At 37.2% G+C, this 17,342-nt stretch overlaps 1 protein-coding gene across 1 annotated transcript in view; it reads right to left on the bottom strand.

Moving 5' to 3' along the window:
* LOC121367919 (serine-aspartate repeat-containing protein F-like) overlaps positions 1-2,945 on the bottom strand; it is a 33,380-nt gene extending 30,435 nt beyond the window's left edge. The window contains exon 1 of the mRNA XM_041492372.1: positions 1,146-2,945. Coding sequence (XP_041348306.1) covers positions 1,146-2,433 — 1,288 coding nt within the window. The 5' untranslated portion in view covers positions 2,434-2,945. The remainder of the gene's footprint in view (positions 1-1,145) is intronic.
* Between the last annotated feature and the right edge of the window lie 14,397 nt (positions 2,946-17,342).

Raw genomic sequence — 17,342 nt, 5'->3', positions numbered from 1 at the left:
AAATAATCATCGGAATTTGCTGGTGTACATGTACTTTTGAAGAAAATACGTCAGCTGTTAACGTAGTCCTCATCTATTTATTCATTAAATTGTTTTTTCAATAATATCTGTGATTTTATGTTTTTGTTATTATTTAAATCAATCTTATTTTATATTTAACCCTCAAAATAAAGAAAGAGAAATCACCACAACTGTCTACGACAACAGCACTGTTCTGACATTCATCTGCAGATAAAGACAAACAGGCATGTTATCCAAGGTATGTTACTCGGTTTGTAACTCTTCCAACAAGAAGGTACATTTCTACACTTTCGTCGTTCTCATAACAATAATTGCACTGTTTACTCACGGCACAATGCTCTATATAAAGCTGTCCATGCATTAAGTATTTTCTTTGTTTAGTAGAAAGTTTGTATATTATACAATTACAGTTTGGCAGTAATTTACTTAAATGCATTTGGAATTTGTCTGAATGCAAATAATTCGTCAGTGATTTATTTTCAGTGTGTTATCAAACACATTGTTAATTATTTACTTATTTATTTATTTGTTTGTTTCCCGGACTTTGTTTTACAATGCCTTGAAATATTGATCTGAAATGGTAGGTATAGCTTTATTATGTACTGTTACAGATCAGGTTTAACTTTCATGGCGATTTACCCATTTACAGAGTTATGCCCCTTGAATTTAGGAGATATGAAAATTTGTTAGGCCCAGATGGAGACATATATTCCTTTAGAAGTATTCTCAGAATGCTTGTTTTATTTATCCTGCAATCCACATAAAAATTAAAATTAATGAAATGTCGCCTACAATATCTATACACGAAGCAAAATAGTACTTAATAATAACAATTTATTTCTTATTTTTAAAGTAAACATTTTCTTCAAAATTGTTTTAAAAAATCAAATCTATCAACTGGAAATAAAAAAAGGTAAGTAACTTTGAACAATACAACACTTCTTTGCTTATCATAACTGGTGTAAAAGTAATTCCGTCCCCTCAAAAAGCTATATGTTCGGTGGGTGACCGAAAATACCGAAATTTATCTAGGCATCATATATTGACAATACATATAGTGATTGCAGGATAAATAACGAAAAGATAACAACAAGGCAGATCTGTGACCTTGACCTACTACATACCGTCAGTGTCAGCAATGGCAAACACGACGTCCACGTTCTCCCAGGCTCCCGTCACCTTGATCAGTTCCTCCTTGTCTATAGCGTCGTCGTGGTTAATGTCGTAACTCTCAAATGACGTCGGCATCGGGATCGGTTCAAATGACTCAGCTGTTCGCGCGTTCTCTCGCTGTTTGTCCTTTTCGTCCATGGCCTGTCTCAGTTGGTCAAAATCAATGTCAGTGTCTTCCATCGGAAGTCTATTCTCTTTATTGAAAAATGTTGCACCATCGTTGCTACTTTCAACCACCTCATTTTTATTATCGTGTGTTTCTGAGAGTTCATTTTCGAAATCTTGATCAGAAACCGTTTGAGATAATGACTGCATGGTTTCAGTTCCTTTGTCGTCTAGGAAGGACTGCATCAGTTCTCTGTCCTTTTCACTGATTTTGGAATCGCCGTAGCTTCCGTCTTTTCTATATAGGTCACCCGGTTCTACCTCTTTATCAATCACGTCTCTGACATCCAGTGGTGTATCTTTTTGTTTATTGATGCTATCTGTTTGGATTATTTCAACTGTGTCATAACTTTTTTCATTGTCCGTTATGTACACTTCGTTTGTCTCATCACTGTCTTGCCTCTTATTGCCAACTAACAGTTCAGCTTCTTCAGTTGGATCCACTGTATTCGAAGGAATGTTGTCAGCCATGGTGTCAATATCTTTAACAATGTCTACATCATCACCTGATTCATCTGGGTTATCTATATGTGTATTGTCATCAACAGGGCTTGATGTATCACTATCCCCATCCAATGAACTTTCAGTGTCCACATCGAACAACGTTTTATTTTTATTATCCAAAGAGATTTTGCCGTCATGATTAGCCAAAGCATCGTCAATATCATTTTCCAAGGAATATTCACTGTTTTTATTTAGCACATCTGTGTCACTATCCAAAGCATTTTTATTGTCATTAACTAAGGAAGCTTCTCCATCGGTATCCAAAGAATATTTATCTTCACTTTCGAGGCGATTTTCACTGTTTCTATCCAAGGAATCTTTAACGTTACTATCCAGAAAATATTTATCTTCACTAAAGAGATAATTTTCACTATTACTATCCAAGGGTTTTTTAACGTTACTATCCAATTGATATTTACCTTCACTGTCGAAAGAAGTTTTATCGTCACTATACAAGGAACTTTTATCATTGCCGTCCAAGAATTCCTTGGAGGGAATTTCTTTGGCGATACAAGTAAGTAACGATAAACTCAATATACAAAGTGCAAATTTTCCAGTCATTGTGAACATTTAGACTACGAAAAACTCACAAGATAAACTAGTCCAGTTATCCTTCTGTTATTCCTGATCGTAGCAAGCACTATAGAGATAGTTGTGTAGGATATATAATCTTGTTATTGGCGGTTTAGAATTCGTAAGGTATCTCGCGCGCTGCGAGGAACTTCGAGACTGTGGTTGGAATGCTAACCGAGATATGTTCCTAATAACTCTTACGTAACCTCCTCTCATCTTCAACTCTTTTTTATTTGTATTACCGGACGTTTTATTGGCTGGAGAAAATTGCTTTTCTGTTTTTTTATAGCCTGAATCAAATGTTTATACACCAAGCTTCTTAGAAGTCTGTTTTCCTTACAGGTGTGTGTGCATAGTACACAATACTTGTTTTAAATCAAGTTAGTAGATTTCGTCGGGTGCTGTTTGCGTAGGTCCTGCTAGGACCAGTCTCTCATTGTTAAACGACTGGTGTTCTTCCATCACCCCCTTGACGCTAATATGTTTAGACACTCACCAAATGTGCGGGTTGCCCTAAGATAATTTCAATGTAACTTGACGCCTACAAATCTTATAACACTGTCTCTTCGTCTTCCGTGCACACCAACGTACGCACGGGTATATGCCAAAGACGCCAGCGTGATTATTTGAAGATAAAATTGAAGAGTCATTCATGCGTGAAACCTGTATAGAAAGCTAGGTAAAGCTCTAAGAGCCGGACAAACAGCGTTGTCATAAAAAATTTTTATAACGTAACCTGGTGACTTAAAAACACGCTGAGCGAGCCCGCGAACAAGGTTAAAATAATATTTGAATCATGGGATGGGATATTTGTTGTCTGTCTTTCTCCTCATTTCAGCTGTCTAGAACCGATGGGTTTTTGACTGTTATACTGGTTTTGGTATTTTCATTCAAACTTTCCTCTTTTTTTTTCTTTCTCTTTTGATTTATTACTTACGGTTTTCTTTCGTTTTTATATATATATATATATATATATACACCTCTTCATAAACCTTGATAGAAGTTCAAAGTAATGATGTATAACGTGTAAAACATATATAAAGTGTAACAAGTGGGAAAACATTGTCTGCGATCAGACATACAGAAAGCAGATATTACTACTGGGGTCACGAATAGACGTGCTTGAAAACTACTGTTGTCTGATTTAATAGGTTCACTCTATAGCTCTTTTGTTTTCATAAAACATGTCAATTATTTATTTATTTATTTGTTTATTTGTTTGTTTGTTTGTTTATTTGTTTATTTATAAACTATCTATCTATCTATCTATCTATCTATCTATCTATCTAGGATCGAATCACCTCTGTGGAACCATTCAACTGATCAACGTCTGTGGTATGTGCTTTCCTGTCTGTGGGAAAGTGAATATAAAAGATCCATTGCTGCTAATGAAAATATGTAGTGGGTTTCCTCTGATGACTACGAGTCGGAATTACTAAATGTTTGACATCCAATAGCCGATGATTAATTAATCGCTGTGCTCTAGTAGTGTCGTTAAACAAAACAAACTTTTGTTTTCTTCCTTTTAATTCCGTAGTTATTTTCAATTATGTTGCAGTCACGCCTGTCTGGCCACACTGTTCAGTTACAAGTCACTCTAAGTTTGAGTCTGTACTACCGGGATGGGAAATTCAACATTTATTAACAAGCTTTAAGGTCGATGGTATAACAATTAGACAACCAAGGCCGGTCATCCACTGTACTCATTTACATAAGATTGACAACGCTGAACGTGACACTCATACAGATGCAAGTATATTAACATGGAAGGGAAAGGAGAAATGTTTGATTACGGACACGAGAGAGAGAGAGAGAGAGGGAGAGAGAGAGAGAGAGAGAGAGAGAGAGAGAGAGAGAGAGAGAGAGAGAGAGAGAGAGAGAGAGAGAGAGAGAGAGAGAGGGTGGAGGGGTGGTGGTGATGGGGGCAGGGGAGTGACCTATTGCTCCACATATTATGGTACTCCTACTGAAAAACAAACTCATAGATGCTGGGTTTTTTGTTGTTTTGGATGTGTATATATATATATATATATATATATATATATATATATATATATATATATATATATATATATATATATATATATATATATATATATATATAGAGCGCCAAAGAAGTCGAGGGCGTCGCGCACTAGATATATGACAAGGAGATTCCACTACACAGACAGTCTTGGCCTAGTCGTGTGCTTTGCTCTAGTCAGTGTACTTCTGTTCCGTAACAGACAGATAAAACAAAGACTATAATGCTGTGCAATTGTGAAACAACGATGTCTGCTCCACTTGATGTTTTCATTTGGATAGTATGTGCTGTTGTCTGTAACGGACAGCGCAGTACATTCATCTGTGTGTACAAATCTTGCATTCCAGGATCATTCGTATTTGTTCCGTTAAACGATGCCTGCACTGACCTCGTGGTTTCTGGTAGTATGTGAATATGTTAGCAAAAAGGACTCCAGATATGTTTGCTACCGACAGTCAATTTTAGTTCTCAAATGGTGTGTAAGAAAACATAGGCACTTGATGACAGGGTAATTTAGTTCATCCCATCTTTGCAGATTTTGTAGCACACTAATTTGCACACACCAGTCTATAATATCAATGCTGGCTAAATATACATTAACCGTATCATGGGGAAATTGTTTATTATCCTACCATCAAGTACCTATGTCTGAAAACAAAGTAACATAGTTTAATAGTAAACATTCGACAATAAATGCAATATGTAAATTTATACTTCGATTGGTGAAAATGATATCATGTGACATCAATGCTAGTTAAATATACATTAACCGTATCATGGGGAAATTGTTTATTATCCTACCATCAAGTGCCTATGTCTGAAAACATAGTAACATAGTTTAATAGTAAACATTCGACAATAAATGCAATATGCAAATTTATACTTCGATTGGTAAAAATTATATCATGTGACTTAAAATGAACCTCGATTTTGCACTACTTTCGGCAATAATTGGAATACAATATAGATCGTTTCAGATGCTTTCTATACTTCAAATTAATAACATAACTGAAAGAATGAATGAATGAATGAATGAATGTTTAATGACACCCCAGTACGAAAAATACATCGGTTATTGGGTGTCAAACTATGGTAAGTCAAAACATGTAATATAACTGTTTACGTTATTTGTTAAAGTTACATGAGTAAATGTTCTTGTTTAAAATTGTTTAAATTAATGTATGAAAGAATGTAAGAATACCCTAAATCGTGAAAAGTCGAACCGCAGAATGGGAATTCCTCTTATTCCGTGTGTTAATTTTCTGAAGAAAAGTTCGATTGTTAGTCTATAGTATTTTATATTCATCAAATAGTAATACACTTGGATATATAAATGTTTGACTTAATTAATTATTCACTTTCATGGAAATAGCGTAATTGACAGAGTATATAGGTGTGTGTGTATGTCTTTGTGTGTATGTGTGTGTGTGTGTGTGTGTGTGTGTATGAGTTTGTGTGTACGTGTGTGTGTTTATGTGTTTGTGTGTATGTATGTGTGTGTGTGTGTGTGTGTGTGTTTATGTGTTTGTGTATGTATGTGTGTGTGTTTATGTGTTTGTGTGTATGTGTGTGTCTCTGTGTGTGTGTGTGTTTGTGTGTGTGTGTGTGTATGTGTGTGTTTGTGCGTGTATGTGTGTGTATGTGTGTGTATGTGTGTTTATGTGTTTGTGTGTATGTGTGTGTTTGTGTGTATGTGTTTATGTGTTTGTCTGTATGTCTGTGTGTGTCTGTGTGTTTATGTGTTTGTGTGTATGTGTGTTTATGTGTTTGTGTGTGTATGTGTGTGTATGTGTGTGTGTATGTGTGTGTATGTATTTCTGTGTGTGTGTATGTGTGTGTGTGTATGTGTGTGTTTGTGTGTGTATGTGTGTGTGTGTATGTATGTATGTGTTGTGTGTATGTATTTGTGTGTATGTGTGTGTATGTATTTGTGTGTATGTGTGTGTGTATGTGTGTGTATGTGCATGTGTGTGTGTGTTTGTGTGTGTGTATATATGTGTGTGCGTATGTGTGCGTATGTGTGCGTGTGTGTATGTATGTGTGTATGTGTGTGTGTGTGTATATGTATGTGTGTGTTTATGTGTGTGTATGTGTGTGTGTGAGTGTGTGTGTGTGTATATATATGTGTGTATGTGAGTGTGTGTGTATATATGTGTGTATGTCAGTGTATGTGTGTGTGTGTATGTGTGTATGTGTGTATGTGTGTGTGTATGTGTGTATATGTGTGTGTGTATAGGTGTGTGTGTGTATATATATGTGCGCATGTGTGTGTGTGTGTGTGTGTGTGTGTGTGTGTGTGTGTGTGCAAAAATATCATAACTTTATGATACTCAAATAGTATTTAGAATCGATTTGGGAATAGATAATAATATAAGTGATTTGGTTTTTGTATTTTTATTTTATTATTATTAATGTGAAGGATTCATGCGCTGTGACCACCTTTAATAGGTAACACTGAGTATCAAGAGCAGTACCTGAATTAACTAGTATTCAGTAACAAACAAACAAACAAACAAAAACAAAAAAAGCAACAAACAAAACAAAAACCCAAAAACATCAAGGCACAGTAAAATACAAAAATCTCCAGCCCCAGAATAGGGGCATTTTAACAAAACTAGAGCATTTTTTCATATTGCACCTCCCTGCCCCTGCCGCCCTCTACGTACTGGCTCTGGTATTTACGTTTGTTGTTTTATTTTCTTTCTTCTTATTTTTGTCTAGGAGCACACTGTATCTGGAATAAGCATCTGTGAGTACAATAACATATTTATGGACGGAGTGATGCTTGTACATACATTCCTGTGTGAATTAACAACGACGCTGATCACCCTGGCGGTAATGACGCCGTCCCATTCATCTGAGACGAGATGGACAGGACTAGACAGAATGTTGTTCCGCAATCTAATTAAAATTAGATCCACTATTACATGTGAATCTAACAGCAGCCCGTTGGAGTTCATGTCCAGTTGATCTTTCATTCGACCAATCAAAACCTTACTTGCAAAATCATGCCAGTGATTTGAAAAGAATTTGAAAACATTCGGGATTATGCCGAGGGTATACGAAATGATTCGAGTGAATTACGAAGTATGCCGGAAACTAATTTCAATATAACATTTGATATAAACTTCGTTTCAAGACGAAAACAAACCCGTGATGGTATAGCCATAAAATCAGTTTATACTAGTATACAATCCAGAGTTTATTACTGCATTTTTCCCCCTGTTTTCTCAATGTTGAAATAGACCAACAAGTTCGCCTATTGCATAAATATTCTCGCCCGATATTTTTAGAATTTATATGCTCCCGAATAACGCTATAAAACGTGATGGACAGAAATAGACAGAGTACTATTACGAACAATTATATTAGCAATGACGCTGATCACTATAGCGGTAATGACACGGTCCCATACACCTGAGACGTGGTGAACAGGAATAGACGGAGTGCTATTACGGACAATTCTGTTTACTGCAGAGTAGCACTCCGGAAACAAGTGAGATGCGCGCGCAGTTCGATCATAGCGCGTTTAGCATGGTTACCCGATGGGTTGGTTTGGAGCAATCTCCATGTTTTGTGACATAAGTGTTACATGTTTAACATTCCCATCGGTTCAGTACAATTACTGGTAACTTTGAGAATAAGTTCTCATTGTTTGATTGTTTTTTGCATACGTACGTTTGTACTTTTGAACCTTTGTTCGGCCACAACTTGTAGGCCCATGCCATGTGACATGGCGAACGTTACGCCGCCATCTTGTGTGAAAACTGCAAATTGTAGTACTATTGTCTGAATTTGACTTAGTCGGTGCAATATTGGGTTCAGATATGCCTAGCAAGGGCAACGTGGCAAAAAGGTCATCGGGTTCACGTTTGGCTAAATCTTCTAGACAGATAAGGGAGCTAATTCTTCATCTGTGGGCATATCGGATAAGAATGGTCCCGATACCTCTGCTAAAGACACATCTTTGAGTGAACTTTACAACATGGTGCATTCACTGGCGTCATCTGTTAAATTAATGTCTGAAAACATTCAGAGATCGAATGTTTGCAGTGATGATGAGGATTTTGTTGTTTACGGTGAGCGTTCGGCGAAACGTCGCTGAGTTGATTCTTTTTCCGGATCTTCGGGTGATGACATTTGTGACCAGATCGAAAACTTATTAACAGACAAGTCTGTGGTGGATAGTGGTTGCCTGGTTGCGGACAAAGGCTGTGACAACACATCTGATATGACGATTTTCCCAGATTATTTCAAGGAAATTGCTCAGGATTTTTCTGAAGAGGAAACCACTGGGCCAGATTTGGGAGGTCAGTTGTCAAAATTGGTACAAGACATTTTGAGTAAGAAAATGCCAGAAGAGAAACTGAAGGCCAAGTCTGATGAATATCCCAGACTGAAGAATATTGAATTTCTTCAGGTGCCAAAAGTCAATCCTGAAATTTGGAGTAAACTAAAACCAGCTACTAGATCCAGGGATATTAAACTTAAAAAAACCCAGGGGAAAATTCTAAAGGGTTTGGTCCCTTTTGCCAAGTTGCTTGAAGATTGTCTGCAAGCAAGGAATTCGGGTGCAAATGCCGGTATTGTGTTAGATAATACAATGCGATATGCTATTGACAGTTTTGCACTCATAGCAAACGCTAGCCAAGACATTAGTCAACGTCGTCGGGAAATGATAAAACCTGATCTGAATGCTCAGTTTGGACAGTTATGTTCAGCTCACATCCCAGTCACAACCTGTCTTTTTGGAGACGACTTGCCACAAGCAGTGAAAGATATTAATGAAACTAATAGAGTTGGCTACAAGCTCGCAGGGCAAAAAGGTATATCCAGAATTGTCAATAAGGGCAAAGGACCCTTTTATCCTAGAAAGGATGCTGGACAGGAACAGTTTTATCAACAGAAATTCCGTCCAAAAAACTTCCATTTTCAAAAACGGAGGGGAGAGCAGCAGAACAGACCGTTCAACCCCAGTCAGAAGTAATTCTGGTGGATATGGACAAATCTGAACCTATACAGGTAAGTCAGATGATGTGTGATGAATGGTTACATTTTAGAACATTTAGTGAATTAGACTTGCCACAACAGGTTCAAGATTTTCAGGCTGAATGCATTAATTTCTGGGAAACTTTAACACCTGATAAGCACATTTTAGCAACAGTTAAAGGTTGTACATTAGAGTTTGAAACATTTCCCAATCAGATACAAGAGCCATGTGGGTACAAGTTTTCAGATGCTGAGCTTAGGGCAATGGACACTGAATTAATTATGTTAGTTAATAAAGGCGTGGTAGTTGAAGCTATGCCTCAAGTTGGCCAATTGGTGTCTAATATTTTTACAAGACCCAAGAAGGATGGTTCTAATAGGTTAATTTTGAACCTCAAAAGTCTTAATAATCAAATTACATACAGGCATTTTAAAATGGAATCTCTGAAAAATGTTATCAGTTTGATGACTAAAGGGTGTTACATGGCTTCCACTGATTGGAAGGATGCCTACTACAGTGTTCCTATAGATCAGAATTTCAGAAAATTCTTAAGATTCAGACATAGGACTAAATTGCTTGAATTCACAGCACTTCCAAATGGCCTAAGCTCAGCACCATGACAGTTTACAAAACTGACCAAGCCATGTTTTGCTAAACTCCGAGAAAAGGGCTACATCAATTCTTCATACATCGATGATGCTTATTTACAGGGAGAGTCAGTGGCTGAATGTAGGAATAATGTCAGGGAGACCACATTAATGTCGTCCCAGGCAGGTTTTATAGTACATCCAACGAAATCGGTATTTGAACCTTCACAGAAATTGCAATACTTGGGATTTATTTTAAACTCTAAGGATATGACAGTTTCTATCACAAATGAGAAAGCTGAAAAGCTTAAACAATTTTGTAGAAAACTTTTGCTGCAACCTGTGTGTTCTATCAGAGTTGTAGCTGAATGTGTTGGTCTGATGGTTGCAAGTTTTCCAGGGGTTCAGTTTGGACAGGGTTTTTTTATAGACAGCTAGACAGTGAGAAAGCACAAGCATAACGGCTAAACAAAGGTGACTTTGAGGCAAAAATGACTATATCCTCATCTGCAAAGTTAGATTTGGACTGGTGGATTTTGAATGTTGATCAATATCCTTGCCATATTTTACATGGCACACCCTCCATAATACTTCAGTCCGATGCCTCGCAAAATGGTTGGGGAGGAGTCTATGGCAGTAAGGTTACAGGAGGACACTGGTCTTTTGTAGAGTCTGCTTATCATATTAATTATCTATAGTTGCTTGGGGGTTGGTTTACCCTTAGAGCTTTTTGCTCTAACATTGGTAATACTCATGTCCGATTGCAATTGGATAATAAAACTGCTATAGCTTACATTAACAGCATGGGGGGGGGGGGGGGACTAATCAGTGCAATAAACTGGCTAAAAGTATCTGGCTATGGTGCATGACTAAGAATATTTGGCTATCAGCTAATCATTTGCCTGGTGTCAAGAATGAACTGGCAGATAAACAGAGCAGAATCAAACATGATAATGCAGAATGGAAGCTAAATCCTGCTGTGTTTGAAAAGTTGGTTGTTATTTGGGGCAGACCTGACTTTGATCTGTTTGCTTCACGGCTTAATTACCAAATTACTACTATTACTAGTTGTAGTTCCCTTATGGACCACACAGCCATGGTTTGGGAAACTTTTAAGGATGCTAATCGACTGTCCTTTTCTTTTGCACAGAGACAACAGTATCCTGTCTCATCCAACAAAGAGAGTCCAGAATCACTTGCCCAAGTTGCGTCTCATAGCATGTCGGCTGTCCGGAATGTAGTCCAAAGCCAGGGAATTTCGAGGGCTGCAGAGCACATTATCATGTCTTTATGGCGTGGCGGAACCCGTAGGCAGTACGACACCTACATAAGGAAATGGTTTTGCTTTACCAGCACTCAGGACATTAATCCATTTTCACCCTCTGTGGCTCAGGTGTTAGAATTTCTTACAGATTTATTCCACAGCGGACTTGGTTATAGCTGCCTAAATACAGCTCGGTCATCTTTATCTTCTTTTATTTTAATTGATAGTTACCCTGTTGGGAAGCATGTGTTGATTAAGCGTTTCATGAGAGGAGTGTTTAATTTGAGACCTTCATTGCCAAAAAATATGGTCACATGGGATACCAATGTGGTTTTACGTTATTTGAAATCTTTATCACCAGCTGACAGTTTGACGTTAGAAATGTTAACTTTGAAAACAGTTTCTTTATTGGCTTTGCTCACAGGACAGAGAGCACAGTCTTTAGATTTGATTAACATTAGAAATGTGACTGTTACAGATCATTATGTTAAGTTTCGTTTTGGAGACCTGCTAAAGCAAAGCAGGCCTGGATTTCATCAAGCAGAGATAACTCTTAGAGCGTTTGAAGATTCTAGCTTATGTGTTGTTACGTTTTTGTCAGAATATCTGACGAGAACTGAAGCACTTAGAAATGAAACTAACAGTTTGTTCATCAGTTTTGTGAAACCACATAAAGTGGTGAGTAAGTCTACAATTTCTAGACGGATCAAGACATTGCTATTTAAGGCTGGAATTGATATGACTATTTTTACCCCACACAGTACACGTGGAGCTGCAACTTCTGCAGCTAGCAGGGCAAGAGTGCCTTTACAAACTATACTGAGTACAGCAGGATGGAGTAATTCATCAACTTTTGCTACATTTTATAATAAACCTTTGTCAGATGATCAAGGTTTTAGTGATGGTGTACTTGCATTGATTAATGTGAAGTGATACAGGTTATGTTCTTTTTAGAACTGAGTTACATAATTACTGAACATTTGAATTAAGTATTCATGGGTGAGGTTTTTTTATGTTACCAGTATGTGTTTTAGTTTTAACTTGAGAACTATTTTAACACTCCCTTGAACGATATCCTAACAGCTAACTTTAGTTGTGTTTTGTTTGGCCAGTAGAATGGTAAATAAAGAAGTGTGAATTTAAATGTCCTTTTGTCATAACTGGTTCATCTCCTGTGTGCTCTCAGAACACCAGCTTTGAAATCTCACTTGTTTCCGGAGTGCTACTCAGTAGTAAACAGAATTAGAAGATTAAACGAGACTTACCTGTAAGTTGAAGTTTGATGATAATTCTGTTCTACTGCTGAGGTAACGGAGGAATCAAGTGCCCTCCCTTGTTTGTTATGCCCACCCGTTGATTCTTCCGTGTGTGTGTGTTCTGTTCACACAATCCTTTGAAGTATGATCGACCTGCGCGCGCATCTCACTTGATTCCTCCGTTCCCTCAGCAGTAGAACAGAATTATCATCAAACTTCAACTTACAGGTAAGTCTCGTTTAATCTTCTAATTAGCAACGACGCTGATCACTCTGGCGGTAATGACACCGTACCATTCAACCGAGACGTGATGGACAGGAATAGACAGAGTGCTTTTACAGACAATTATATTAGCAATGACGCTGATCACTCTGGCGGTAATGACACCGTACCATGCACCCGAGACGTGATGGACAGGAATAGACCGAGTGCTTTTACAGACAATTATATTAGCAATGACGCTGATCACTCTGGCGGTAATGACACCGTACCATGCACCCGAGACGTGATGGACAGGAATAGACGGAGTACTGTTACAAACAATTATATTAGCAATGACGCTGATCACCCTGGCGGTAATGACACCATACCATTCACCCGAGACGTAATGGACAGGAATAGACAGAGTGTTGTTACAGACAATTATATTAGCAATGACGCTGATCACTCTGGCGGTAATGACACCGTACCATTCACCCGAGACGTGATGGACAGGAATAGACAGAGTGCTGTTACAGACAATTATATTAGCAATGACGCTGATCACCCTGGCGGTAATGACACCTTACCATTCACTCGAGACGTGATGGACAGGAATAGATAGAGTGCTGTTACAGGCAATTATATTAGCAATGATGCTGATCACTCTGGCGGTAATGACACCGTACCATTCGCCCGAGACGTGATGGACAGGAATAGACAGAGTGCTGTTACGGACAATGTCTTCAAAGTATGGTCTGTGTTCTGATGAAGGCGAGTATATCTATTATCAACTGAAATATGTGTCCGTCTGTCTGTCTGTTCTCCAGGCTGACTGTTACCTTTGTGTCGGTATGTATGTTCGTTCGTCTGTCTCTTCGTCTATCTATGTATATAATGTAATGCGTGATGACTGTATGGAAGGATGATTGTCATTTACTTTCAAATAATAGAGCTGTTTACAGTCTCGAGTATATTGTAATATGAGAAATATTAAGCGAAGCTTTATTAAATTGTGTTTGTTGAACAGACAATTTTACTTTATTTAATACCTATTACTTTTGTTTATTTTATTAATCATCGGCTATTGGATGTCAAACATTTGGTAATTTTGACGTGTAATCTTAAACAGGAAACCCGCTACATTTTGTCATTAGTAACAACGGAGGTTTTATATACACCATACCACAGACAGGATAACACATACCACGGTCTTTGATATACCAGTCGTGGTGCACTGCCTGGGACATGAAACAGCCAAATGGGCTCACCGACGGGGATCAATGGTATTTAAAAGAAGAAAAAAGTATGATGAATATGGTACGAACTAACTTTATACAATGGTACGAATTGATTTTTTGCAAGAGTCCGAAATGATTCATGTTAAAAACGACAAAATTAGGTACCAAATAACTATAAATACGAAATGAAACGAACTGAACAAGCAACCTTTATGAATCCGTGTTGGACTGAAGACAATCAGAGTTGTTTCCCTTCCGTTTAGGGTCAATTTCAGTTCTATCGGCCTCGGGTGGTGTATGGCTAAGCCATTGGACATAAGGTTGCTAGGTACTGAGATCGCATCGTGATAAAGGCTTCCACCCAGAGCGAATTTAACGACTCAATTGGCGGATGTAAGGTCACTTCGCCGAGTTCTCTCTCACTAACCACTAACAACTATCGACTGACTAATCCACTGTCCTGGACAGCCAGTCTAGATAGCTGAGGTATGTGCCCAGGACATCGTACTTGGACTTTAATTAGATATAAACACACCAATAAGTATAAATGAATGAATGAATGAATGAATGAATGAATGAATGAATGAATGAAAAAGGTTTCGCAGAGGTCAAAAAGTAACATGTAACTCCAAACAGCCGGAGAAAACGGTTTTAAAAAAGCCAAAAAACTACTGTTCACATTAATAATGGCATTTTTGTTTGTGTTATATATCTATTTATGATTGTAATAATAAAGATAAACATGACAGAATAAACCATCTTGATTCGCTAGATAGAAAAACATAATTAGTCAAATCAGCTATTTCAGTGGACAAAAGAACAGAAATTATTTGAAAATATTTTAGTTTGAAAATCTTGTGGTGTTCTAGGATTTAGATTCAGTTCTAACCATGTACTGTTCCAACACTTTTACCAGTATATTAAAGGCTATGGTATGTGATATCCTGTCTGATAAATAAATATATAATATAAATGTAATCAACACGTGCACCCCACTTACCACAACCTCCCCACCCTCGGTATTGTTTTAGTTATGGGTACTGTTTGTTTTAGGTTTTTGCATTTTTATCACATTGTGACACTCGATTAATAGAGGATGGTTACGTGGTGTTTTGTTTGTTTGTTTGTTGTTTTGTTGTTTGTTTTCTTTTTGTTGTTTTTTTGTTTTGTTTTGTTTTTTCTTGACGGGGGTCTTATTGAGGGGTTTTGTGATGAGATGTCCATTTGATTTCCGCGACTAAGATCTATTTTCTTTAGAGCCACCCCAGAAAATTTGCTCATTGGCCGTTTCACCAAAGTATTATTGGTGCTGTCTGTCGCTATATCAAACTCGGGCCACTTTGGGCAGCATTCACTATAATGAATCCAGGTCCAATTTCAAGGGGGGGGGGGGGGGGGGGGGGGTCCGGGGGGGGGGGGTGGGGGTGGTCAAATATTGTTATTGTACAAGTTAATAAAAATCGACTGATAGTTGACAATATTTTCACATATAATATTTAGAATAATAATGCAACTGACTGTTCTGTGTTCTAAATATATGACAAAACTGCCAGGAATTGCTGTGAATGGCAGTGGGATATGCTGAACAACGCAACTAAGATTTATATATACATAATGTGTATTTGTTTTATTTAACAACACTAGAGCACATTGATTTTTTAATCATCGGCTATGGGATGTCGAACATTTGGTAATTTTGACATATACACATGTAGTCTTAGAGAGGAAACCCGATACATTTTGTCCCATTAGTAGCAAAGGATCTTTTATATGCACCATCCCACAAATAGGATAGCACATACCACGACCTTTGATATAACAGTCGTGGTGCACTAGCTGGAACGAAATTTAGCTTATGTATACATATGCATATACCTCTATGACTTTCATTGTAATGATTACAGCCAGTTTGTTCAGAAAAGAACAAACAGTTTACAAAATAATTGTACTGTGCTTGTACACGTTTGACATAAAATGTGATGAAAACAACCTCATATTTAATCAAACATTTGCATATTCGAAAGGCCTGCATTTAATTTGTTTAATTTTTTTTATTTACAAAATCCTACTTGAATATTTGTGAACATGTTAATAAATATTGTTAAACAGCTCATAGGTAACAAAATCACATATGATCATGTTAAATCCTTACATCATATTTATTTACACTAGACATGCATAGTTAGTATTTTATGCCATTGAATCGTGTACCATTGTCGCATTTTTATTATTATCTAGTTGTTCCGGAAAGGACACTTTTTTACGGACTTAGTTGTTAATGAAGTAAATGTTAGGCCAGAAAGCAGAGTTCGTGCTGCTGAAGGCTAAACAATGTATCAAAGTATGAATGAATGAATGAATGAATGAATGAATGAATGAATGAATGAATGAACGAATGAATGAACGAACGAACGAACGAATGAATGTTTAACGACACCCCAGCACGAACAATGTGTCCGTTCATCCACTGAAATGGAGTAATATTTTAAGGTATAATTTACTGGTTGGACACCTGATATCATCACTATTGTAACAGTGATTCATGAGTGCATGTCATCACAACTGTACTTATTCCAATGAGCAGCTCTGTCCGATGCTAGTTTTGTTTTAGAAAACTAGTCAGGGAGTGGCAGTCCTCCATGTGGCGGTGCAAGGGGATGAAATATTCAGTAAAGGATTTCATCGGGAGTGGCTATCCTCTTATAGACGAGGCATTATAGAGATTCATGGAATTAACAACTATTTTAACAACTGCCCATTCGACTCTGCATTGTGCAGAGATACAGACCTGATCAAATAATATGGTTTAGTTCTGTCGTTCAGATTTATCAGCTGTCCGGCCTTTTAAGTCAGTTAGAAATAGAATGTTCAGGAAATGACAACTGTTATTTTTACGTCATCCAGCTTCTTGATTTTAATGTAACACACAACTATTTGGTATATTTTGATAAAACTTGGTATATACATTTCTGGTGATATAATGGAACATTACTATGTTTCACTTACTTTCTATACCATGTGTTGTTAATTCTCAAGTCGTTTTGTATCATAAAAATACAAATAAGACTGAGGAACCAGTGAAATCTCATATATATGTGATCATAGACTGAAAACTCTAATAGCAAATTTTCTTTTTAAAAAATCAAGAAGGTTCCTGTATCATTAATTTTATACGAGATTCAAAGAAAGAACACTAAACTTTATTTGTGTAAGTATTTTGAGCTGGGGTGTTGTTATTGTAAATATTCATTCATGCATTCGTATTTAGAGCTAGTTAGGCATAACTGTCAGTCTGCAACCTTTCCCGTAAAACTGCCTTTTTTTTTCTTTTTCTTTTTTGTAGTTTT

This window comes from Gigantopelta aegis, chromosome 3 (genome assembly GCF_016097555.1).
Source record: "Gigantopelta aegis isolate Gae_Host chromosome 3, Gae_host_genome, whole genome shotgun sequence".
NCBI lineage: Eukaryota > Metazoa > Mollusca > Gastropoda > Neomphalida > Peltospiridae > Gigantopelta > Gigantopelta aegis.
The sequence above is the reverse complement of the archived record's forward strand: the minus strand, read 5'-3'. Positions and strand labels throughout refer to the sequence as shown.